General features: G+C 34.2%; 1 protein-coding gene across 1 annotated transcript in view; it reads right to left on the bottom strand.

Annotated features, from left to right (window-relative positions):
- The window catches only part of LOC129939394 (uncharacterized), a 49,149-nt gene that overhangs the window by 3,382 nt on the left and 17,996 nt on the right, over nucleotides 1-27,771 (bottom strand). The window contains exon 2 of the mRNA XM_056047389.1: nucleotides 12,147-12,256. Coding sequence (XP_055903364.1) covers nucleotides 12,147-12,256 — 110 coding nt within the window. The remainder of the gene's footprint in view (nucleotides 1-12,146; nucleotides 12,257-27,771) is intronic.

Below are 27,771 nucleotides of genomic sequence, written 5' to 3' on the forward strand. Positions count from 1 at the left end.
TCAATGTAGATAAAAACCCGAGCCCATTGACTTTTCGAAATTATCTGAAAACTGACTGGGCTTTATACAGAAACTCGTTACAAAGTTTACTAAAACCTGGACTATCTAGTCCTTCCTCAAATGATAATGAACTTGACAATAAAGACAATGACCTCACCTCAGCCATGAACAGATCGCAGGAAATTGCTTGTCCACTTATACACATAAGAGGAAATAGGAAACCACAATGGTGGGCCTCAGAGTTTGCAGGAAACTCTTCAACTGAGGCAAAGCAACAAGGCCAGCCTCCACTGGGACTCTTACCAAGAATCCCTAAGATTTTACAAGAAGGCACGAAGGAAATCAAAGCAATCTTCTTGCCGATCCTTCTGTGGAACGATAGAAGAAACTTCTGAAGCCTCTAGGTTATGGAAAATTCTTTCAACTAGTCTAGCGGATCCAAGCTGCTTGAAAAATGCAGACTGCTCCTGGACAAATTCAATTAATGTACGGTGTGGCAGTATGGTGGACTGCATTAGAGAAAGGTATAAACAGGGATAAGTTAAATAAAGTCCAACGTTCAGCTTGACTATGTATAAGCGGACCCCATCCACTGCACTGGACACCTTACCCTACCTAACACCTCTTGACATATTTAGCAAACAAATAGCTGCAAGCTCTGCTATTCGCCTCAAAGCTTAGTCGCAGTAGACTTACAACAACATTGGACACTCCGTTATTCTTAGGTATTTGGAATCAATTAAAAGGCACACAGACTACACCATCGCCCAACTGTAAATCGACAGAAATTTCAAGATTTCTATACCTCCCAGATCTTTTTGGGAGGATAGGACATTCTTGGAGGATGAGTTTATCCATTTTTATACAGATGAGTCAAAAACAAAAGAGGAGGTTGGTGGAGGTGTGTACTCTGAACGACTGAAATTAAGTCTCATATTCCGCCTTCCCAATCATTGCAGCGTGTTCCAGGCGGAAATTTTGGCGATAAAGAAGGTCTTGTCATTAAAGAAAACGTGATATCGACTCTATCAAATCTTTGGACTCTATCTCTACAAACTCTATAACAGTCCATAACTGTCGATCATCTCTAATGGAGATGGCGCAACAGTTTAATATTCACCTTTGCTGGGTGCCGGGCCATAGAGACATTCCAGGTAACTGTAAGGGAGATGAACTCGTCAGGAACGGTACAGTACAGCCCATCCTACCACGTTTGGCACGTACTGGCATACCAATCGCTAATTGTAAACTGTTGCTAATGGAAGACGCTGTTAGGAGGGCAGGCACCAGGTGGAACAACATCACCACGTGTCAAGTCACAAAAAGCATCTGGCCAACTCTAGATTTAAAACGCTCAAGGTGCTTGCTCTCTTTTTAAACAGATCGCATATGAGCTCGATAATAGGAAAACACGCCACGAGACTAGGCGTATTCTAAAATGACTTTTGCAGAAGCTGTATGGACGAAGAAGAGGAAGAAACAGTTCTTCATCTTCTCTTCACATGCCCTGCTCTGGCTGAAAAACGCAAGAATTACCTAGGAAAATGCTGCTTTAACGATCTAAATCAGATAAGCATAATTAGCCTCTCACGTTTCGTAAGGGACTCTTACTGGTTCCATTGAGCTTAGGAGGAAGTCTCAAGATTCATGTGGTATCACAATGGGCCATTGAACTGGCCTAAGTGTCTCCGTTTCCATCTTGTACAGCCATACTATAATATAACCTACCCTAGGTTGAAGTGGCTATCCGGGATGGATTAGGACAGGAAAATTGTTGGCTCATTGTGCCTTCAATCTTCGGTTCTTCTTCTGAGCTCAATAAAACTAATTGGAGTTTCTTATGGAGCAAGAAACACTAATTATATTAGTGATGTGTTTGAGATCGTTTAGATCATTATAATAGAATTATCTTAGGTAGGTTTTTCGTTTTTGAGCAATTACAGAGGAACTGAACCTGAACCTGTTTTTTTCTATTCCTTGTATATACTGTTCCATAAAAGCCATAGAGATTACGCCTAGCCACGTTTCGTGCGTCCTTATCGTTATAACAACGATTTTCGAGCTCTTATGCAATCTAAAGATTGAGCACTTTAGATCTAGAATAAGCCAGACATTTCTTCTGACCAGAGGTGGTGATGTTTTTCCACCTGATGGTGGTTTTCTTTAAAGAGTCTTGAGTTAGCAAAAGCTTGCACGTAGCGATTGTAAGCCAGTAGGGGTAGAATAGGTAAAAATGTACTATTTTTGATGAGTTTGTCTACCTTACAATATCCTGGCATGTGTCTTTGGCCCGACACCAAGGAAAGGTAAATGTTAAAATGATCGACAGTTTATGGAGATATAGAATTTGTAGAGACAGTGTCCAAAGATTTAATACCGGCCTGACTATCTGAGAAAAAAGGGATATTAGATGTTGATATCACGTTTTCGTTAAACTTTTCATCCACTATATTTTTAATTCTTTAATTGCGGAAGTAAACCAAAAATAAATCGCATACCTTACAACTTGTCCAATAGTTTCATAATGCCAAACCCTTATCTTAATAAAAAAACTAAATTTTCATCCATTACTTTAATTTATTTGCGTTTAATATTTTCTTCAAAAAACACACACTTTTCATTACTTGTAAAGTAAATAAAGGGTGGTTAAATTTAAAGAGCCGATGTTTACACTCTTACAAGGTAGAATTGACTCAAGAACTGAAGCCTTTTGACCATTTCAAGCGTAACTATGGTCAATGGTGGTAAGAAATGGCAATAGTGGATGATCAATTCTTGGAGAAAACCATCTTCAGTGATGAGGCAAATGTTCACCTCAGAGGATTCGTCAATGAGCAGAAATTCCGCATTTTGTCGAATGATAAAGTAAACAGTGATTGTCGAAAAACAAATAAACCTACAGAGAGTGACTGTTTGGTGCATTTTATGTTCTTGCAGCATCATCGGACAGTTGCTGTGAATGATGTTCGCTATCGTGAGATGATAACGAATTGTGTATGGCCCTAATATTGAAATATGGATGTTTACGATATGTGGTTTCAACAGGAACACAGGCACAGCTAATGAAACAAAGTCTTTTTTGAATGACAAATTCAATGGCTGTTTTGTTGATGTCAATTCGACAACCAAAATTGTTTGATTTTTACCTTCGGACTTCTTCTTTGGAGTTATTTGAAAGAAAATGTTTCGATAAGCCAGCAACAATACAAAAATTAAAGGACGAGATTCATCGGCCTCAGTGTCATTGAAACTTTGGACCATACGATGGAGAAGTGGCCGATATTTTGTACCTTAAATAATTGAACCATACGAATATTATCACAATAAAAAAAGAGGATAAGATGCGACCCACACTGATAACTTCCTATTAAGTGTGCCGAATTTTCTTCCTTAAAAGGTTTGTAGGTGTCGTGTTTTGTCGAAAAAGTTGTCAGTTGAATTATTTTAAAAGATTCTAAAATTACCAACAATATTATGCATATGATGAAATAGTTTGATTTCAAAATCTAACGAAATTTTTAGTCAAAAACAATTACCAATTTTAGTTGCTTTTGCGTACAATTTTTCGTAGATTTAATTTTTTATGAAAAAACTGACAGTTAGATTTTTATATTTTCTGTGAGATAAAATTAGTTTGAAGCCAATATTTTTAGTTTTTGAAAAGATATTTGAGTGGAAAGTAAATTTTTACCAAGTTTTATTATTTTTTTTTTTTAGTTTTTTTATGTCGAAACTTTACCAAATGTTGAAAATAATATTTCTCATAAGAAAAAATTAGTTTAAGGCCAGAATCTCAAATTTTTAAAAAGTTAAAAAGTTTGAGTAGAAAACCAAATTTTACCAACTTTTAGTACATTTTTAATTGCGTTTTTATTTTTTTGTAAAAAAAAACTGTCAATTCGATTTTTCCGAAAATTTTACCGTTAATTGGATTGTTTTCCAAAATATTTTTGTTTGGTATTACGGGTCAATATATAATACAAAATTTTAATTCAAGTCACTGGCGTTATTGTTTCGTGAAATATTTTGGGTTAATTTTTTTTTTAAATTGTTTTGGTGAAAAAAACTACAGACTTAATGTTTTTGAGAGTCCTTTCTACATTATTATCTGTACATATTATTCTTGAGCTATGGACGACGAAAAAAGCTTTCCGAACGCACGTATACAAGCACACACAGGCATCTCTTTAAAAAAATTTTATGTAGACTCTAAGGACCTTGAAACGTCGAGAAATTTCAAAATATTCAATTTGACAAATCGATTCCAATAACTTCCTATGGAAAGTTAAAAATGACAGTAATTTTCTAAATAATGTGTGTTATATTCAATATTAACATCAGCCCCATAAATTTAACCACCCTTTATCATATTTTTTCCAGTAAGTATGTGCATAGAAGCTAACCTAGGTTTCCATTTCCATAATTATAATTGTTCTAACAAACTTCTTAAGTATAAGATATTTACATGCGACTTTTGTGAATGCATAATATTGTATAACGTGTAGGTACAAATAATGACTTTGTTAATTAGACACAAGACACGAAAAATATATTAACATTTCTATATATTTTGCTAAGTCAATTAGCCATTATTTTATTGCTGTTGCTTTACCAGCTACGCAAATGTTTAATGATATTATGAATGAGATGAGTTAAGTTCCGTTTGATACTTTGGATAATATTCATTGTAAAAAATGAGCAACAATTAGTAGACAGTTGAATTATTTGTTTTATGTAAGCATCGTCGGTAATTTCCTAGTTTTGAAATATTAATTGAAAAACTATTAAAACTAACAATGATGAAGTCGAGTTCATGTGAAATTAACGACTCAAGTACTTTTTGCTGTTGTAAGAATTGCAAGGAATTTTATTGTTTATTTTTTATTCTTAATAAGAATTTAGATATTTTTGAGGACTAAATCATATGAAAATAAATCATAGTTTTCAAAATTCCACAAATTTGTCTATACTCGTATTTTGGTGGTCTTGATGTTTTGAACATCAAAATGCCCGTGAAAAACAGAATTGGGTAAAGCATACCACATTCTCGACGTGCGGTTTAAGAAAGAATTTCTATACTTAAAAGAACGCCCAAAATTCAACTCAAGGGAGCAAATGCATCGGTAATAGAACGATCGCCTATAATTTTCAAAGCTTTTTTTTCCAATTAAATCCAAAAGACTCAAGTACGTTATTGGAGCACAAGTTATGATATGAAAATTATCCTCCAGTTTTTGACGAATTAAAGCTTGTTAAATTACAGCTAGATTAGAAGGGGTAAGAATTTCTTGTATTGTCGGAGAAAACCTAAACACTAAGCACCATTTTTGGTGATATCGAATATGTGATCACTCCACAACAAGTAGTTTGTTAAATTAAATTCTACACGGTTTCTGATTCCGAATCGGATAATTCTGTCGAGATCAGAATTAAGGAGCTGCCGTTGGTAGTCCACATTTAAAGACCAGGGATGAGAATCTAAAAACGAATATAAAAGGCTGAGTGTACTGTCATTAGCGAAACAATTTAGGGGGATAGAAGTTTCAGACAAAATATAACTTGAAAAATAAGCCAGTTTTTATTCTGCGGTTTATAAGTCTATCATCATTCTCTCTTTAGACCTTAGAAGTTTGGTTGATATCTATTGAAGAGTAAGTATTCATATACAAGACATCTGTTTGTGTCTCAACATTCCTACTGTAAAGGCAAATCGGTGGAAACGCCGTCGTTTCTCCACCATACAGAGTTCACTATTGTTGTTTTCCTTGACATCAAAGACGCTTCTAACAACGTGTACACATCCATCTACCACTACATCTGCACTAACATTTTTGAACGAAGAGGGTTGGCTTGGGGAGTTCTGACTATCAGAATAATTAACACAAAATTGGGCAACTCACTCTGCTACAAAATTCGTTAGCAGTTAAGTCTGCAACGATTTAGAAAAGCTTAATACAAGCTAATACTTTGGACTCACCAGTGAGGATTGCGTGTCAACCCACAAAAAACCGATTAAGTCCTTTTTTGGAGGAAATACAAAATTTTATATGTTAACCCTCTTGGCTCTCTTTTCTTGCAAAATTGCTGTAAGACGCTACGAACTAAATAGAGACTAACGTTCATCTTACTTATGTATAAAGGGTTTAACAAACAAAACCTCCCGCATTTTTAGACGTTTATATTTAAAGCTTGTTATAGATAAAATGGTATCCCGGATATAGATATATAGAGGTCTACGTGCCGTTTTTAGTAATAATAATGGCGTGGCACTTTACAGCAACGGGTTCTGCGCTTGAGATTTTATCTCTGACCGACCGGATAATGTGGCACGTATATTGCGTCTATCCAGCAATCTCTAAGCATCTTCTTTCTTTACGAGGTGACATTACCTGGCCACCAATTTATCACCTTGTGATTTTTTTCTTTGGGGACATTTAAAGGCCCAAGTCTACACTCATCTCCCAACATCTTTGGAAGCACTTAAGGTGGCAATCACTCAGGAAGTGCAGCCATTACCCCACAAATGACTCGACGAGCAATGGAAAACTTCCGGGAAAGGCACCCTACTCTACCTAACGCCTCAAAGATTCATCACAGTAGGTTAATAACACCATTGGTCATTCCGTAATTCCTAAGTATTTAAAATCAATTCCAAAGCACACAAAGAACACCATCCAACAACTATAATTCGACAGAAACTTTCGGATTTCCATAACTTCCAGACCTTTTTGGGAGGATAGGGCATTCCTGGAAGAATAGTCAATTCACTTTTATATAGATGGATCAATAAAAATTAAGGGGTTAATGGAGGCTAAAACTAAATGTCTCATTCCTAATCATTGAAGCGTGTTCCAGGTCAGGTGGAACTTTTAGCAATAAAAGAAGTCTTGTCCTGGCTTAAGGAAAACTTTATATCAACACCTGACATCCGTATTTTCTCAGATAGTAAGACCGCTATCAAATCTGTGGACTCAGTGTTTACAAACTCTATAACAGTCCATAACTGTTGATCAAATCAGGTCACGAAAAATACATATCTGACCTACACTACATTTAAAGCTTTCAAGGTACTTGGTATCTCTAAGCAGATCGCATATAAGCTCCATAATCGGTGTCATAGCCGGGCATGGTCTAATAGGAAATTTATCCACACGGCTAGATGAAGATGACTAACCAGTTTTTCTCCTTCTCTGTACATGACAAGCTAAAGCTCAAAAACCCAAGACTTACCTAGGAGAATTCTTCTATAACGATCTAAATAATCTCAATCATGTAAACTTATCAGCTTTTGCGATAGCAAATTCTAGGTGGCACAATTTACAAAACATGCGCAGCCACGAAACTCATATGGACTTCACTGGACCTAAAGCGCTCTAAAGCCTTGTTATCTTAAAGCAGACTTCATATTAGCTTCTAATAGGTGTCCTTACGGGACACTGTCTTATAGGCACACACGCAATACGACTTGGTGTAGCCTCAAAGGAATTCTGCAGGAGCTTTATGGACGAGGAAGAAGAGGAAACAATCTCTCACCTTCTCTGCACTTGCCCTGCTCTTTCACTAAGACGCAAACTTCATCTGGGAGACTACTCTTTTGATAATCCCAGTGAACTAGCTAAAAAGGATATCAAATATCTTCTTCGGTTATAAAAAGCTCAAAATGGTTTGACTAGTAAGAAGTAATTCTCTAGATTCATGTGGTATCATAATGGGCCTTTCTTTTGGCCTAAGTGTGTGGATTCTAATCCGCAGCCACGTTAACCTAACCTTACCTAAACTTAATATGCCATTCACGTCTGAGAAGGAAGCCTCAAAATGCATGTGGTATCACAATGGGCCATTGAATTGGCCTAAGTGTGTCCGACTCCATCAGGGATAAGGACATTTTTGCAGCATAGCCAATTAGTTAATACCAACTTGCCTTATATTCAAGTCCAATGAACTTGCTTAATTTTTTGTTAAAATAAGACACAAAATATTGACAGTATTTACAGTAAAAATGTTATGTAAATAGTTTTTTTAAATATCAATTTTATGAAATTATATCTTGAAATTTAAACAGAATCGATTTTTTGATTTAATAATATTAATGTTTATAAGACGAGTTTTATATACGAGCATGTATGTATATCGGGAAAAGTTTAAACACCAACTACAAGCTGGTTTGATATAATAAAGATAAAGGTACTTTACCTATGCATAAAGTATCAGACATATCCCAAGTTACAAAATCTATGTTTACCTCTGTAAAACTTGCCACCTTTTCCACTTTCGCGTCTTACTCTTAATCAAGTTATTTTACTATAGTTTATGTTGTATGGCGGAAATTATGCAACAAAGCTTGCCCGGCAAGCAATTTCTTGTATACCGGTCATGCGAGCCACACACTGAGTTAAGTGTGTTTCAAATCAACACACCGCGTCGGCGTTGCCCTCGTGAAGTTTTTTCACCACAACGTCACTTCTGTTTTTGAAAGTGTAGAATTTTTTAAAATATTTTAAAATTTAAGAACAAAAAGAAGCTGGGATTCTACCAACCCTGATAACTTCCTATACTGTCTGTTGATTTGTTTTGCTTAAAAGCTTTATAGGTTGTCGTGTTTTGTTAAAAAAGTTATCAGTTAAATTATTCTAAAAAAAATTAAAATAACCAACAATATTTTGCATATGACGAAATAGTTTGATTTCAAAACCTATTTTGGCTGCTGAGATTTTTAGTCCATAACCAATTTTTACCCATTTTAGTAGCATTTCTTAAAATATAAATACAAATTTGATAAATGAAATTAATTTGAAGTCAAAATCTTCTTTTCTTCACTAGATATCGAAAACCGAACATCAATTTTACCAAATTTGTGTACTATTTTTAGTAGATTTTATTTTTTTTTATGAAAAAACGGACTGTTGGATTTTTATAAAATTGTAATGTTTGAGTACTTGAGTCGAAAGTAAATTTTTACCAACATTTTAAATTTTATTTTAGGTTTTTATTTTTTGATAAAAAACTGTAAATTCGATTTTTCTCAAAATTTTACTTAAAGTTAAAAACAATATTATTTATAAAATAAAATAATTTTGAGCCCAATTTCTCAAATTTTTGAAAATATATTTGAGTCGAAAATCAATTTTTACCAACTTTTGTTAGGTGATTTTTTTTAAAGGTTTTAATTTTTTGTAAGAAAAAATGTCAACAATATTTAAAAAATAAATAAAATTGATTAAAAGCCGACATCTCAAAGCTTTAAAAAGTTATTTGAGTCGAAAATCAATTTTTACCAACTTTTATTATTTTTTTATAGGTTTTTATTTACTGTCAATTCGATTTTTCTCAAAATTGAACCGAATGTTGAAAACAATTTTTTATAAGATAAAGTTCGTAGAAAAAAATAATCCCACATTTTTGAAAGATATTTAAGTCGAACATAGATTTTTAACAACTTTCAGTAATGTTTTTTAATTTTTAATTAAAAAAAACTGTCAATTCGATTTTTCTCAAAATTTAACCAGATGTTAAAAACGTTATTTTTCGTTGCACAAAATTGTTTTGGATATAAAATAATTTAATATTCGTACAATTTTCAAGTTGACAAATATTTTTTTTATTAACTTCCCATAGGAAGGTCCCTAGAGTCTAAATAAAAGATTTTTAGAAAGATGTCTGTGCGTGCGTGTGTACGTACGTTCGTACGTCCGTACGTTCGCGACGTTTTTTTCGTTGTCCATAGCTCAAGAACCAGAAGAGATATCGATTTCAAATAAATCGTGTTATACAGATAATAAGGCAGAAAGATGCAGAAAGGGCTCTCAAGAAAATTGCGTGGGTGGTTTTTTTACCATAGCAGTTTGAAAAAAAGGTGAACATTTTGGTTAACCCTAAATATCTTACGAACCAAAAACGCTAGAGACTTGAATTAAATTTTATATAATATATTGTAACGTGATACCAAACAAGTATATTTTTTGAAAAAAGTCAATATAACGTTTTTTTTCAAAATCAATAAAACTGAAAAAAAAAATTTGTCACCTCCAAAATTTTACGACTGAAATATGATTTCATCTCCAAAATGATTTTATGCAACGAATAATAATGTTTTTGATATCTGATAAAATTTTGAGAAAAATCTAATTGACAGTTTTTTTTATAAAAAATAAAAATCTAAAAAAAACATTACTCAAAGTTGGTAAAAATTGAATATCGATTCAAATATCTTTTCAAAAACTTAAAACTTAGGATTCAAACTTATTTTATTTTATAAGGAATATTGTTTTTAACATTCTGAAAAACCTAAAAAAAAATTAATAAAAGTTGGTAAAAATTGATTTTCGACTCAAATATCTTTTCAAAAATTTGAGATATTGGCTTTGATTTACTTTAATCTTTCAAAAAATATTGTTGTCAACATTCAGTTAAAGTTTTAAAAAATTCGAATTGACAGTTTTTTTACAAAAAATAAAAACCTAAAAAAAAATTAATAAAAGTTGGTAAAAATTGATTTTCAACTCAAATATTTTTCCAAAAATTGTAGATATTGGCTTTTAACAACTTTTATCTTCCAACAAATATTGTTATCAACGTTCAATAAAATTTTGAAAAAAATCGAATTGACAGTTTTTGTGCAAAAAATTAAAAACCTAAAAAAAATTTACCAAAAGTTGGTGAAAATTGATTTTTGACTCAAATATCTTTTCAAAAATTTTAAATATTTTCTTCAAACTAATTTTATCTTATAAGGAATATTGTTTTCAACATTCGATAAAATTTTGAAAAAAAATCGATTTGACAGTTTTTTTACAAAAAATAAAATTCTAAAAAAAAACAATACTAAAACTTGGTAAAAATTTACTTTCGACTCAAATAGCTTTTCAAAAATTAAAAATATTGGCTTCAAACTTATTTTATTTCACAGAAAATATTGTTTTCGATATTCAGTAATTTGTATATAAAAATCCAACAGTACGTTTTTTCATAAAAAATAAAATCTACAAAAAATAGTGCGCAAATTGGGTAAAAAATTGGTACAAGTACCTACATATAGACAAACTTTTAAGTAAGACAAATTGACAGATGGGATGGGAAGTTATCAGTGTGGGTCGCATCCCAGCCTCTTTTTTTTTTTGATTTATAAAAAACAGTTAATTGTATGCTTTTCTAAAAATATACTTGTTTGCTATCACGTTATAATATATAATAAAAAAGTTAATTCAAGTCTCTAGCGTTATAAGTTCGTGAAATATTAAGGGTTAACCAAAATGTTCCACTTTTTTTTAAACTGCTTTGGTAAAAAAAAACCAAGGCAATTTTCTTGAGAGCCCTTTCTGCATCTTTCTTCATTATTATCTGTATGAGCAAATTTATATGAAGTCGATATCTCTTCTGGTTCTTGAGTTATAGTCGACGAAAAAAAGTCGCGAACGAATAGACTTAGGGACATACGAACGTAACATACACACTCACGCATAGACATCTCTCTAAAAATCTTTTATTTCGACTCTATGGAGCTTGAAACGTCGATAAATGTTAAAATTTTCAATTCGACAAATCGGACCGATTACAATAACTTTCTATGGGAAGTTAAAAATAGGTTAAATTTGTATAAGATACAAATTCCAAAGTATTGAACAAAAATAATAGCTTCTTGTCCATCCAAGTTTAAAATAAATAGTTTTTCCAGTTTTATAAAATAAATGTAATATACAAAAATTATAAAAAATATTAAATTAACTGAAATTATTTATTTTTTTATTAACTTCGCATAGGAAGTTATTATTAAATTGAAAACAAACAACAAAACAAGAGGGCAACACTGACTCCCCATTACTATGTCTAATTGCATTTCAACACTAAACTTTGTTAAGTTTTTACGACTCTGCGATGCAAGTTGCAAATAACTTACAAACATATCTATCTATTGGTCAAATAATAAGTTGCAATTTGAAAAAAAACGCATAGGTATAACTACTTATGCTGCAACCTGCAATTTTGCGGCAGCGATTTATCAATAGTTTCTTTTGCAATCGTTGGAGATCTTACAGAAGTTACGAGACCCAAAAGATAACCATAAATGTCATTGAACTTATGGATAATGCAATAAAATTTTTTTGTTGTTGCTCAATCTAAACTCTAAAAGCATCAATGTTAAAACTTACTTCGATTTCAGGAATTCCATTTTTTAAGTACGGCCTTAAGTGCTCCAGTGAACCCTTAAAACAAGTCACGATGTCTGGGTCATTTCTTTTGCATGGTTTAATATATTCAGCTGGAAATAAAAAGAAAACGCAAATTAATGCCATACAAAAAAAAGTTTAAATTTATTCAAAATAAAACACCATCATCATTCATTTTACATTTACACTATGAGACCTGAAAATTGGACAAACTATCAGATAGTTGACCTTAAACTTGAAATAGCTGGAGGCCGTATAGTGGTAGAGGAAAGATATGCAGGTATAAAGATAAATTATATTTTTTTGGGTTAAAGCGTTTAAAAAACTATGCGATGCTCTTTTTTAATGGCTTTTTCGAACTCAATGCAAAAATTTGTGGTAGGTATTGTGATCTTGACCTTGCAGCGAGGTTTCTTTATGTTTGGCTGATGATACGCGATTAAAGTCGCCAAATTACATGAAAACTTGTTTTGATCGAAGGTAGGTAAGGTACGTATAAGTTAAGGTTTATTTGTTTTGATTTTCTGCGAGCCGGCATATTATACTGATTAATGATTTATTTATACAGAAAGCATCTGTAAGGCCTTCTACGTGCTCCAGAATTGTATTGTTATCTTATGGTTTTGACTTTTGGTAAAGTTGGACAAGACAGTGATATTCAAGTCATATATGAAACATGTGTAATTTATGCAAATCAAAAATATTTCAAGTGCATCTCTGTATGAATAAATTTTGGACATTTTGAATTAAAATACGGATAAAAAATTAAATGCACTTTATTTACTAGGTCACAGCTTCTTGGTATTTTATGGTCCGAGGGTTTTAAGTGGTTAAGAATACAATAAGGCATTTATAAAATAAGCGGTGTTACTCATAATTATGTAAACAAATCGTAAGCACTTAAATCGTATCATTTACTTATTTTATAATTTTAATTCCAATGGAAGTAAGGCCAAGTTTAAGATTTGTGAAAAATTTTGAATTTTTGAGATTTTTACCAAATTGATTTCAAATCCCAGTCAGTCTTTACCCTTTTGAAGGCCCTGGGCACTTTTCGAGAAAAGGGCGCCTGCATAATTATATGAAAATGTTTTATTGTATATTAAAGGTATACAGGGAAAATAATATAACTTTGAAATAAATACAATTTTTTGTTTCATTAATATAAATATTATTAAAAATAATTACTGCAGCATTGAAAACATAAACATAATTAAAACAAAAATGAGAAACTTGTCAATCTTTCTTAAATCATTGTAATTCTGAGTTCATTTTGTATTCTTTTAAAATTAGAGAAGGAATTTTTGCCACTGCAATTAGTAACCATTATCTTACTCACTTACTTAAGGTTGCGCTACAGTCCTGTGTGAACTAGGGCATCAACCAACAAACTTCTCCATCTAGCTCGGTCCCTAGCTAGATGTCTCCAGTTTCGCGCTCCAAGTCGTGTGAGGTCACCTACCACTTGTGCGCGCCACCTGATCCGCGGTCTTCCTCTCCTGCGCTGTCCTATGGGTGTGGATTCGAAGACTTTCCGGGCCGGAGTATTGGTTTCCATGCACTCTACGTGACCAAGCCATCTTAGTCGTTGGACTTTTACCCTTCTGGCTAAGTCTCTCGTCGTTCCATTTTCTCCTCCACTCCCCTTCGATGCATACGGGACCGTAGATCACACGAAGAACATTTCTCTCGAAGCGACCCAAGGTGCTTTCATCCGCTTTTGTCATGGTCCATGCTTCTGCACCGTATAGCAGGACGGGGATGATAAGGATCTTATATAGCAACACTTTGGTCCCTCGAGAGAGGACTTTACCACTCAATTGCTTTCTTAGTCCAAAGAAATGGTGGTTAGCAAGAGTTATTCTGCGTTTGATCTCAGCGTCAGCACTGGTGTTGTTTTCTGCGTTTACAGCGGAGACTAGGTATTCGAAGTCCTTTACTACCTCAAAGTTACGATGGTGACGTTTTGACCAAGACTTCGGTGTTGTATGTCCTTTCTTGACTACAGCATGTACTTTGTTTTGCCCTCATTAACCGTTAAACTCATTTTTGCAGCCTCTGCCTTAATACTCACAAAAGCTACATTGACATCACGCTGAGTTCTTCCGATTTTGTCAATGTTATCAGTTAAGCTGTTAAGTTGTTTCCAACCTTTATGGAGCAGCGTAAATTCTTCATGGTCATCCTGCAAGAACGGACGATTTTGGCAGGGAGGCCAAAACTAGACATGGCTCTATACAGCTCGTCCCTGTAGATGCTGTCATATGCGGCCTTGAAATCGATGAAAAGATGGTGGGTGTCGATTTGGTGTTCTTGAGTTTTTTCCAGGATCTGCCGTTATGTGAATATTTGATCAACTGTGGACTTTCCTGGTCTAAAACCACACTGATAAGGACCTATCAGGTTGTTGACGATGGGCTTTAGACGTTCACATATTACGGCAGAGAAGATTTTATAGGCGATGTTAAGTAGACTTATTCCTCTATAGTTGTTAAGCGAACTTGGAACCACCTTTCATGGCAGTATTGTTTCTTGAATTCCAAGAAAAGGCGCAATATACTAAGTCAATATCTATCTCTTTCTTAAAGAATTAATTTTACTATTGAACACCGGAAATTTAGCTTTTTTGGCATTAAATCAACCATTTTGAGAAGAAACAGAGTGAAGTGCATAAGCTTGATAGTTAAAACAAAAAAATCAGAAAAAATAAGAAAATTGCTTAAGGCAATTACTAAAATATAAAATATATTAAGATATAAGCTGGAAACTAAAGTAAGGAAATATAATTGTATATGAATTATTGCTACTATGTAATTTACTTTTTTTTAGCGAAATTAAAGTTGTTCTTCTTTCAAATTGGATTACTTTAATTTTGGAAAATTTTCCATAAAGTTGGCTGAACCAACAAAATTCTTTAATTTCGTTTAAAACGAACAACAACACCATCACGTGGTCATCATCAATTGACCTGGCCATAGTCAATTCAACATCATCACGTGGTCATCATCAATTGACCTGGTCACAGCTCAACGTACTCATCGTCTTCATCATCAGCTCAACGTACTCATCGTCTTCATCATCAGCTCATCGATCCATCATTAGAACAACGTCTTCATCATCGTCATCCTCAGCTTCAGATCCTCATCATCGTCGCCGTCATCGCAGTCGTCGCCGTCATCGCAGTCGTCGCCGTTGTGGTCGTGAACTCAACTCTATCTCCTTGCAATCAATTGGTACAAGGTAAGTCGTTATGCCTCAAAATTATGGTAATTATAGACGTAGGTCAAAGACTCACAATGCTCAGACATCTCCGGCATCAAATGCCCAAAATTGTAGGAAATGTACTGAGCCTGATAGTATGGCGCCAATGGTAGAATGTGGCACCTGTTTTAATTGGTTTCATTTCCCATGCGTGGGGGTTACAGAAGAGGTAGAAAGCATAGATTGGCACTGCGGCGAATGTGTTAGTAAGCTTCAAGCAATACAGGATTCAACCTCAAAGGAGAAATCCACTACTAATGCTGCCGCTTCAGGCGTCGAAGTTCAACCATCCTCGCAGGATGATTCCGTAGATGATCATACTCCAGTGAAGGGTCTATGTAAGCCGGTCGAAAAAGCTAAGCACAACAAAAAAGCAACAAGGAGCAATGGTTCAATTGCAACAAAAGCATCAAGTGCAAATAGAGTCAAGTTACAACTTCAGAAACTGGAAGAAGAGCGAAAACTTCAAGCAAAGCGTGATAAGGAATACATTGACAAAAAATATGCAATTCTTGAACAATGTTCCATAGATGACGAAAAAGATTCAGTTGTGAGTGCACATTCCGTCAGTGATCGCGTTTATGAGTGGGTAATGAAATCGAATTTGCAGGAAGTGACAGGTGAAAATAAGAAAAATACGCAGAACAATTTCCATGATGGCAAGTTGGACAACGGGCGAGGTGAAAAGGAAAAATATACCGAGTTAGATGTGACAACTAGTCCAGCACCAGAATTAAACAAAGCTCAAATCGCAGCAAGACAGTTCATGTCAAAAGAACAAGTTCAGTTCTCTGGGCGACCTGAAGAGTGGCCTCTTTTCATTAGTTGGTGGAATAATTCATCAAAGGTGTGTGGATTCAGCAACAATGAGAATATGCTAAGGCTACAACGGTGTTTGAAAGGAAAGGCTCTTGAAGCAGTACAATTCAGACTTCTTCATCCAGATCAGGTCGAGGGGGTGATAAAAACATTGAAAATGCTATTTGGTAGGCCCGAGATAATTATTCAGTCGCTTTTGCAGAAGGTAAGAAATGAACCTGCACCTAAACATGACAAGTTAGAAACTATAATACACTTCTCACTCGAGGTAGATAATATGTGTCGCATGATGGAGGTTACAGGTCTTTCTGCTCATCTCAACAATCCTTGTTTACTTCAGGAACTGGTAGAGAAGCTGCCAGCACAAATAAAACTTAATTGGGGTATGTTTAAACAGACTATTTCTTGTGCCGATTTGTCGGTGTTCAACGATTGGATCGCGAAGTATGCAGCAGCTGCGTCAGAGGTTACGGTGACAGTTCCTTACTCATTCGAACAGAAAACAAATAAAAGGACAAAAGCTATTATCAACATTCATCAAGAAGAAAAGCCTCAAGATGATAATAAGTGTCCTGCATGCAAGGGTGATTGTAAATCGCTATCTTCATGCCAAAAATTTGTGCAGATGACTTTGCAAGATAAATGGAAGTTGATTAAAACTGGTTACATCTGTCGAATATGCTTACGCAAACATGGCAATCGTCGTTGCATGTCATCACAGCTTTGCGGTGTTAATGGATGCACCTATCGACATAATTCGCTTCTTCATAACAGCGAAGTTCAACTGAAAGTCAGAAACAACGGTGATGTGCGAACAAACCATCCAACCTCAAACAACAATGGCGTTCAGAACACCCACTACAGTGGTACAATCATTCGTCCAAGTGCTTCTCTTACTCTTTTCAAGATCGTTCCGGTGAAGTTACACTACAACAACAAATCTTTAGATACGTTCGCCTTCATAGATGATGGATCGTCAGTAACTCTCGTTGATGAAGAATTAGCATTCGCACTCGGTGCCAATGGTGAAACAGAACCTTTGTGCTTAAGGTGGACTGCAAACACCCATCGCCGGGAGGACTCATCCATGAAGATTACTTTTGAAACATCAGCCCAAGACAGCAATCATAAATACTTGCTCCCAAGTGCACATACAGTCAAATCATTAGATCTTCCAAGACAGACACTGGACATAAGCAGCCTGATGCAACAGTACGCACACCTGAAGGGATTACCAATAAAATCATATTGGAACGCGAAGCCTCAAATCCTGCTCGGTCTTCAACACTGGCGATTGGGAATGCCTCTGAAAAATAGGGAGGGTGATGAATCTCAGCCGGCAGCAATAAAAACAAGGTTAGGGTGGACTCTTTTTGGTGTTTCATCGGTTGGTACTGAACTAAATAAAGAAGTTGAAGCAAAAATTAACATTCATCTTTGTGAATGTCAAAATGAGATGGATTCACAGATGCATGAAACAGTAAAGCAATATTTCGCATTAGAGAGTATAGGCACTAGGCCTACTAAGCGAAGACTCTCGGACGAAGATTATAAAGCAATGCAACTACTGGAAGAAAAAACTATTTTCTTGGGTGATAGTTATGCCGTTCCGCTGTTGTGGAAATATGAGAACATCCAGTTGCCGGACTCGAAGCCCATGGCAGAAAAAAGATTACGCTGTCTCGAAAGACGTCTTCTTCACCAACCTCAACTCGTTGAACGGGTCAATAAGCAAATCGAAGAATATCTGAAGAAAGGATACGCAAGGAAGCTAAATGATTATGAGGTGAATAATTCAAAGACACGATCCTGGTATTTACCTATATTTCCGGTCCTGAATCCAAATAAGCCTGATAAGTTGAGGATTGTCTGGGATGCGGCGGCGAAAGTCGAAGGGGTATCTTTGAACTCGTGTTTAATAACAGGACCAGATGATGTACCATCGCTGCCATCCGTCTTATTTCGATTTCGTGAAAAGAAGATCGCTATAACAGGTGACATACGCGAGATGTTCCATCAAGTGAAGATTCTTGAGGATGATAAAAACGCTCAAAGGTTCTTGTGGCGTAATATTGAAGACGGAAATATTGAGGTGTATCAGATGCAGGTTATGACATTTGGGTCTACTTGTTCACCTTTTTGCGCCCAATACATAAAAAATAAAAACGCAAAAAAATTTGAGATGCAGTTTCCAAGGGCAACAAAGGCGATCATTGAAAACCACTATGTGGACGATTTGTTAGACAGCGTAGACACCGAAGAAGAGGCAATAGCCTTGGTAAAAGACGTGATACACATCCACAAGCATGCGGGGTTTGAAATCAGAAATTTCGTTTCCAACTCTTCAAACGTTTTAAACGCTCTACAGTCCAAAGCTTCAAATGCTAACAAATCCTTTACAAATTACGCTCAAAATGACTTTGAAAAGCTCCTAGGTATGTGGTGGTCTCCAAGCACAGATATGTTCGTTTACACATTCAAGTCAAGCAAAATGCAGAATGACGTTATGAACGGCACACAAATTCCAACGAAACGAGAGGTACTAAGAGCCCTCATGTGCGTCTTTGACCCTCTTGGTCTTATTGCAAACTTCACAATTCAGCTAAAAATCATCCTGCAAGAAATTTGGCGGTCAGGAATAGGGTGGGACGAGAAGATAAAAGATCGGCAGTTCCAAAAATGGAAAATATGGTTGAGCCTGATTCCTAAAATAAAAGACGTATCAATTAACAGAAGATATCTCACAAATGTACATTTTGGAACTGGAAGTCGTGTTGAGTTACATATATTCGTGGACGCGGGTGAAGAAGCTATTGCCGCGGTAGCCTATATCAGAGTTTCCACTCAAAGCGATGTTGAATGTTCACTTATCAGCGCCAAAACGAAGGTAGCTCCAATAAAGACACTCTCAATACCTCGGCTAGAGCTAGAAGCGGCCGTGTTAGGAGTACGACTCTCTAAAATTATCAAAAATGGTCACACAGTTCAATTTGAAAGTTTAACCTTTTGGACAGATTCCCAAGTCGTTCTCAGTTGGATAAAATCCAGCAAAAAATACAAAAGTTTCGTAGCCGTCCGTATCGGAGAGATACTCGAAAGTTCAGATGCAAGTGATTGGAATTGGGTTTCCAGCAAAGACAACGTCGCCGACGATGCCTCAAAATATAAAAGCAACTATGATTTCAGCTCTTCAGGCAGATGGTTTACGGCACCGGAGTTCCTGTACCAAAACCCATTTCCTCTATCAGAAAAATTCTCTGAAGACCTTACATCTGAAAAAGGCAATGAAGAGGTTAAGGAATGTTTTCTTCACTTCGAAAAGCCATCTGCATCAGTATTAGACTTCAACCGTTTTTCGAGATGGAAAAGCCTTCTAAAGACACAAATATTTATCTATCGATATGTCAAACTATTTGTCCTTAAATGGCGAAAACCTTGCAGACCATCAGTATTCCAACTAGACGAGAAGGAAGCAGCTAAGATTCTCCTCTACAAACAAGCTCAGAAAGACAGCTTTCCAATCGAGTATGAAGCCCTAGCTATCGCAACAAGTTCCGGGAATGAGGTCAACATTGGCAAAACCAGTCCGCTCTATACTCTCTCTCCATACTTAGACGAAAATGGACTTATTCGTATTGCGGGAAGAATCGATGCGATAAAAAATGTACCATCGGAAACTAAAAGACCGATCATTCTACCGAAGGATCATCAAGTCACCTACCTGATCGTAAACGAATTTCATATAAAATTTTGTCATCTTTTTAACGAAACCGTGGTGAACGAGCTTAGACAGTATTACTTCATTCCCAGCTTGAGACGTGTTCTAAAAAAAGTTCAAAGAGGTTGCCAGCACTGCAAAAACAACAGAGCCGCGCCGCAGCCCCCACGCATGGCAGAACTACCACCCGCTCGACTTCAACCATTCCAAAGACCATTCTCATACACAGGAGTGGATTACTTCGGGCCACTCTTTGTTAAAATCGGAAGGCGCCTAGACAAGAGATGGGGTATGTTACTTACTTGCCTAACTCTACGAGCAATCCACATCGAGATTGTCCACAGCCTTTCCAGTGATTCTTGCATATTGGCTTTTAAGCGGTTTATCTCAAGAAGAGGTATGCCAAAAGAAGTATACTCCGACAATGGAACAAATTTTCGAGGTGCCAGTAAAGAGTTGCAGCAGGCCATAAGAGACTTAAACAAACATGCAGTAGCCAAAGAATTTGAATTGGATCTGAAGTGGAACTTCATTCCGCCAGCAGCACCCCACATGGGTGGGTGTTGGGAACGCATGGTTAGATCTGTTAAACAAACCCTTACTGAAATATCGCCAACTCGCAATCCTTGCGACGAACTATTAGTGAGTATGATGGCGGAGGTAGAGAGCATTGTGAATTCGCGACCCCTTACCTATGTACCAATTGATTTTGAAAGTAGTGAAGCACTTACCCCCAATCATTTATTGATCGGTTGTTCTAATCAAGAACGACTCCACGCAGAGCCAATACGTGACGGAGCAGCTATCAGAAGAAATTGGATAGCCGCTGAAAAGTACGCACAATCATTTTGGCAAAGATGGCTTCGCGAATACTTACCCGATTTGACCCGACGGACAAAATGGTTTAAACCACAGAGGCAGTTGCAAGAAGGAGATATTGTAGTTATCGTAGACTACAACAGTCCAAGAAAAACCTGGCCAAAGGGTAAGATTCTTAAAGTGATACCTGGAAAAGATGATACTGTTCGGAGCGCAATTGTACAAACCCAAACAGGGATTTATACTCGCCCAGCTGTTAAGCTTGCAGTCCTTGAGGTTCACCAGTTCGATGGAAGTGGTAAGCTGGATCCTAACCCAGTTACCGGGGGGGAGTGTTAAGCGAACTTGGAACCACCTTTCATGGCAGTATTGTTTCTTGAATTCCAAGAAAAGGCGCAATATACTAAGTCAATATCTATCTCTTTCTTAAAGAATTAATTTTACTATTGAACACCGGAAATTTAGCTTTTTTGGCATTAAATCAACCATTTTGAGAAGAAACAGAGTGAAGTGCATAAGCTTGATAGTTAAAACAAAAAAATCAGAAAAAATAAGAAAATTGCTTAAGGCAATTACTAAAATATAAAATATATTAAGATATAAGCTGGAAACTAAAGTAAGGAAATATAATTGTATATGAATTATTGCTACTATGTAATTTACTTTTTTTTAGCGAAATTAAAGTTGTTCTTCTTTCAAATTGGATTACTTTAATTTTGGAAAATTTTCCATAAAGTTGGCTGAACCAACAATAGTTGGTGCAGTTTAGAAGGTCTCCTTTTTTCAGGATCGGGCAAACAATACTGAGGTTCCATTCTTGGTGCCATTTCAACATTTAAAAATCTATCTTCAATTTTATTTGTTTTTTTTTTTTAAATTAATTGTCAGATTTTCCATTCTTTTATATTCAAAAATTCAGCATATGTATGCGAACCTATTTGGTCTTTCAAATGAGTTCAGAGCTTAGAATGTTTAAATTTGTAATCTTTCTTTGCCAGTCAGAATTACTGAGAGAGCTGTGAAAATTGCCTTCACTTAAAAAAAAATCCAAAAGTTTTTAAACTTGGCACACTTATTAAGGGATGTCTGGTGATCACCCAAAAAAAAGTATCTAAAAATCCAACTCTAGCTGCAGTTAAGAGAAACACGGAGTTTGTTTCAGTTTTTCACGTTTATCTCGAAAACTATTTGTCATATCAAAAAAATGTTTTCCACAAAATTAAAGGTCATTTAATTTTATAAAAAAAATGTTGAACGAGTTTTGTCCAATCTCTTATAGTTTTTAAAATAACTCTAGCGGCAGTGAAGAGCAACAAACGGTTTGTTCGGTTTTTCGGGTTTATCTTGAAAACTATTTGTCGTATCAAAAAATAATCTTTTACACTTATTCAATTTCCTAAAGAATTATGATGCTACTTTGTTTTTACTTGTTTTAACTTGTAAAATAACTATCGGCATTCAAGGAAAACCCTGTCCAAAATCGGTCAGTTCTTCTCATAGTAAAGTAAACCTTTTGCACAAAGTCTTTAAATTCATCAGGGGTCATCACAGAAGGCAGTTTTATCATGTCCAGCAAATACAGGTGACATGATTAAGCGTACGAGAAGTGTCCAGCGGCATGGAGATATGGAATCATATTCTTCTCACAGTTACTATGGACATTACAATCGCCAGACCGCTCAGCTTGAATAAAATCTTTAAGCAATGTAAACATATTAAACAACTGAATCCATAAAGCTGCTGCTGGTCCATTAGATTTGAATTTGTTAAGATTTTTTTTGATACGACGGATAGTTTTCGATATCAACGTAAGAAACTGAAACAAACTCCGTGTTTCTCTTAACTGCCGCTAGAGCTCACGTGGGATTCTTGGGTACTTACTTTTGGGTCATCACCAGACAACCTTTAGTAAGTGTGCCAAGATTAAAAACTGTTTTATTTTTTTGAGGTGAAAACCTTTACTAACCGGACTACAAAGCTGTTAAAGTACTTGTTTTATTAATTCTTTGCAATACAGGGTTCCATAGTTCTGTAAAATTGGATTTTTGTTTGTAAAGACTAAGTGCTTCGTCTCTGGTCTCTCGTGCCTGTCCTTAATCGTTTGCAATAGACTTCAAAGCTTCTTCAATTTCTCGATGACCTTTTTATAAGGCGCTATATTGTTTGTGACAGACTTTTTACAACTTTTTTGAGCCTAAATGAGCAGAACCTAACACAGTCCATCGATAAGAAGATACCGAAAAATTAATACAATTTTTGAATAATATCAAAGAATTTGGTTCTGAGACACAAAGTGGCAAATTTAAATTTCTTTGTATTCTTGGCTGGATACTGGAAAACTTTCCTGACTTATTTGGCCTCTGCAACCTTCGGTCTAGTTTGGTTCTTCCAGACCAAAAAAACATATTGGAAACATTTGAAAAATGTTTCAGTTGAATTTTTGAATGTATAACCATTTAAAATTATACAAAAATATATTTTGAATCTTATTGAAGTCGATAGAGTTCGAGAGATTTTTGGAATCAACAAAAATTGTAACATATCCATTTACATATTTTTTTTAAAACTTCCAATAGGAAATTAAAAATGAGCTTAGTGTTCTGATAATCGTTAAATTAAGATTAGTATAATTTATTTTAATGTCTAAAGTTTTGTTAAAATAAAAAGGGTAAATGATACACGAATAAAAAAATTGCATTTTTAAAAGATCACTCTATAAACAGATATCAGTGTTGACATTTAAAATTAAAAACGATGCCTTTACTAGAAATTGAACGAAGGTTCACCAAGGCATTGAAATAGTTTAAAACCACTACAAAAATGATGAAGATTTTTCGAATAGAGCTTCTAAATAGAGCTTGTAACCGATAAAATTTACGGCACACAAACTAAAAAAAGAAAACAAGTAAAGAAGGAATGTTATCACAATACAGCAAATTTCGTACTTTTATTTTCGTAATTTTATAGGAACCTCTTTAAAACGCCACATTAAATTTTGACAATTCTAATTGGAAATTATTAAATCGAACTGAATTGAGTTGAATCATATAACACATTTTTTTTTAAAAACGGTATTGCAACTTGGTACAGCAAAAATTCAGTGTGTTCTTGGAAATTTAAAACCTTTAGATCACTTGAATAAATTACCCGTGATTTATTGGCATTCTATAGATAGTAGAAAATTCCCAAGAAAACCCATCGGCAATATCCATATTTTTGCATTAAAAAACAAAATTAAAATTAAAAGTAATAAGTAACTTCAGCAAAAAAACTAACTAAAACTAATAAAATCTACAATTTTGAAGAAGAATTAGTAAGAAAACTTATGGAAATTGAGATTCTATAAAAAAAATTAATTTAAGAATTGCAACTTTGACATAAGATATAAACTTCAAGAAAGGGGTTTGTTCGTAGACTGCTACATTAACATGTGCTGTTAAAGCTAACTTGAAGCTCGCCTCAATTGTTTATATACCTGAATCGAGTTGAATCGACCTTGATCGTAGTCGAGTAAAAATTTGAGAAGAAAAACCTGTGTGGAGAAATTGGTTTTACAAAAAATATTGTTTTTTTTAAACAAATTAAAAAAAATGCACATGGAGTAGGTAGCATATTCTTATAATATGCTGAACTATTCAGTTCTTCATTATTTAAAACGAATCAAACTATCTCACTTATACTTCATGAAAAACATCGAAACACCATTTGCATTTTAAAAAGTGCTGTCGAACTTGATTATTTTTAAATCAGATTTATTTAATCTAAACTGAGATAAAACTTTGGTGGAAACATAGCAAAACTCAAATATCTTTTCTGTTGTTTTCTCTTGTTAAATAAGCCCAGTTAGTCCATTTTCATTAACAAAACTAAATTATATCAACAGTAACAGTAAGATACCCAATGGAGAAAACATGATCCCAAATGCATATCTACTCAGCGAACACAGATATACAAATGCAATATCAATCGTACCAACATTTGAGAACGAAATCACATAAGATCCATTCGAGACTCGTATAAATGTCGAAAACCCATCCGTAGTTAGATTCTACTTTAACTTTTATCGGTAGTATTCATACCGCGGATATTGTTTTTGTTATTCGTGTAAAATGCTACTATAGTATTGATAGATTTTCTAACAAAACACGGGTATTGTCAACATTGGCTTGTGCAATATTAATGAATTTTAACTCCGAATACTGCAAAAATATACGAGTGGAGCCTTTCTTGTTTCTGAATGCAAATGGCTATTTGTCCGACTCAATGAAGGTACCTATAATATATACCATATGGCAAGAAGAGCTACAGATAAAAGGATACTTTATGAACCTTCTGAATAAGTAAATGGAAATACGGACCTAAGATACTGCGCAAGCATACCTCAAAGAGGTAAACAAAATTTTGATCGTTATAATCGCGAAAGATATTGGTGGCTTGACTGGGTCGTTGCAGACGCGTAGTCCTTTTTAACATAACGTCCTGGTATATGGTTCATAATCGGTCGAGAAAGCAAGCTAGATAACTTTAAACAGTACTGTCGATCGTGCTTAAATTTCGAAAGGATGGGAATCATATGGGAGGACACCTTCTAGGTTAGTTAGTTTTTAAGTATTTTAAGTACTTTTAAGAACTAGTTTTTAATAAAAAAATTAAATATAACGATTTCAAAAGGTTTTTTTAAAAGCCCATTTTCCTTTAATATGAAAAAAAGAACATAGACCAAGTGAACAACATGTAAATAATAAATTAATTGTACAAAAAATTAAATATTAATTAGTACGTATACGAGAGATTGATAAATAAGTAGGTACTGAGAACTCTATGTGATATACTAATAATTTAAAAGAAAACAAATAACGTTTTAAGTTTATTTAACTAAGGGCCATAATCTCAAATTTTTGAAAAGATATTTGAGTCGAAAATCAATTTTTACCAACTTTTATTAATTTTTTGGTTTAGGTTTTTAGTTTTTTGTAAAAAAAAATTGTCAATTCAGTTTTTCTCAAAATATGTCCAAATGTTAAAAACAATATTTTGTATAAGTTAGTTTGAAGCCATAATTTCAAGTTTTTGAAAAAATATTTGAGTCGAAATTCAATTTTTACCGACTTTGAATAAAGTTTTTTTAGGTTTTTATTTTTTATAACAAAAACTGTCAATTCGATTTTTCTCAACATTTTATTTTATTTTATTATTTATTATTTTATGATTTTTTTGAAAATTTTACCAGACGTTTGCACGTTATTTTTGTTGCACAAAATTGTTTTGCAGATGAAATCATTTTTTATTCGTAAAATTTTCGAGGTAACAAATTTTGTTTTTCAGTTTTTTCGATACATACAAAAAAACCATTAACTGGATTGTTTTCTAAAAATATATTGATTTTGTATTACATTACAATATATAATATAAAATTTAATTCAAGTCTCTAGCGTTATTGGTTTCGTGAGATATTTAGGGTTTTTTAAACTGCTATAATAAAAAAAAAAAAAACAAATTTTCTTGAGAGCCCTCTCTGCATCTTTCTTCATTATTATCTGCATAACAAAATTTATTTAAAGTCGATATTTCTTCTGGTTCTTGAGCTATGGACGACGAAAAAAACGTAGGGACCTTGAATCGTCGCGAAATGTCAAAATTTTCAATTCGGCAAATCGGACCGATTACAATAACTTCCTATGGGAAGTTAAAACAAAAAACAATTTTCATTATTCGAATTTAATTTTTGATTTCGTTCATATCGTATTTACCAATAGTTAAACAATGGTCAATAATCTATATAAATGGACATAACATTTTATGGAAATAATGATAAAATTGACAACTAAATACCATAAACATTTGGCAGTGTTGTCTAACAGCTGTTTATTTAACAAGTTGTTCAATCTTGGAATTAAGTTGAAAGAATAAAATGCTGATCATTTTACTCCTGGTTTATAAGTTCACAAATCGTGCTGTGCTTCAAAGACTTCAATTCTCACGTCATTAAAAAATATTAACATAGTAATACGTACATATGTAATTTGTTTCTCAAGCGTGATTGGAATTAATTGATATTCACAATTGAGGTTGTGTCATAAAGAATATAAACATTTTATTGCATAAACATGATCCCTTTTAGTAAAATACTTTTGTAAAATTTTGTTCGAGTTAAGAAAATCGTGACTCTAATTACTACCCAAGGGCGAATTCAGGCTATAATTTAGGGGAAGTCACACACTTAGATGAGTTTGTACTCAACGCTCAAAAATGTTCTTTAATGTTTTGTAAAGGAGACTGAGAAAATTTAAATAACATAATGTGTATATTTACCTTACAATAATAAATTTCAATTTCTAAAGTGATAACTTTAGTTATTGAATTATTTTAGAACACTGTTGTCCAGCAAGGTAAGGTCTAACTATTTAATTTTTAATGACTTCCAACATGTAAACGTTTTCCAAGATCAGTTTTTTAAACAGTTTTTTAAATATGCAATATCTAAGAGCTAAAACACAATAGTTCAGAGGGTTTTTGGCGCATTTCACGCAGTCATGTAAGAAATAGTTCTGAAACGTAGCTTTTTTCCAAAAATAATACATACTTTTCTTGTTTCCATTTCTATTAATGCGAAGAGCGCTACAAAAATTTAAAAACCCAGAAAACGAGGGAGGATCAGATAAAAAGAAATGTCGGTCTTTTTCAAGTAGTTCTTTTGAACTTAATTTTCGGGAGTCTATTGTTACTATCACTATCAGTCTGCTAACTCGTATTTTGTTCCAAACGGATTTAAAAAAACTTACAAATTTTGGTTGTTGATTTAAGAAATTAGGTGCATTTAAGTGCATAATTTCTTTAAAAAATTAAATTGAAAATACAATCTCAATAGATTTAAAGCCGTTATATCAATAGATACGAAACGTTCATTATGTGTCACTTTGCTGTTTTTGGGACATTTATATAATTGAGATTCGTCTTGAAATCTCAGTTCTAGAGCATCCTAATCGAATT

The sequence above is a fragment of the Eupeodes corollae genome, chromosome 1 (genome assembly GCF_945859685.1).
Source record: "Eupeodes corollae chromosome 1, idEupCoro1.1, whole genome shotgun sequence".
In the NCBI taxonomy this organism is placed as follows: Eukaryota; Metazoa; Arthropoda; class Insecta; order Diptera; family Syrphidae; genus Eupeodes; species Eupeodes corollae.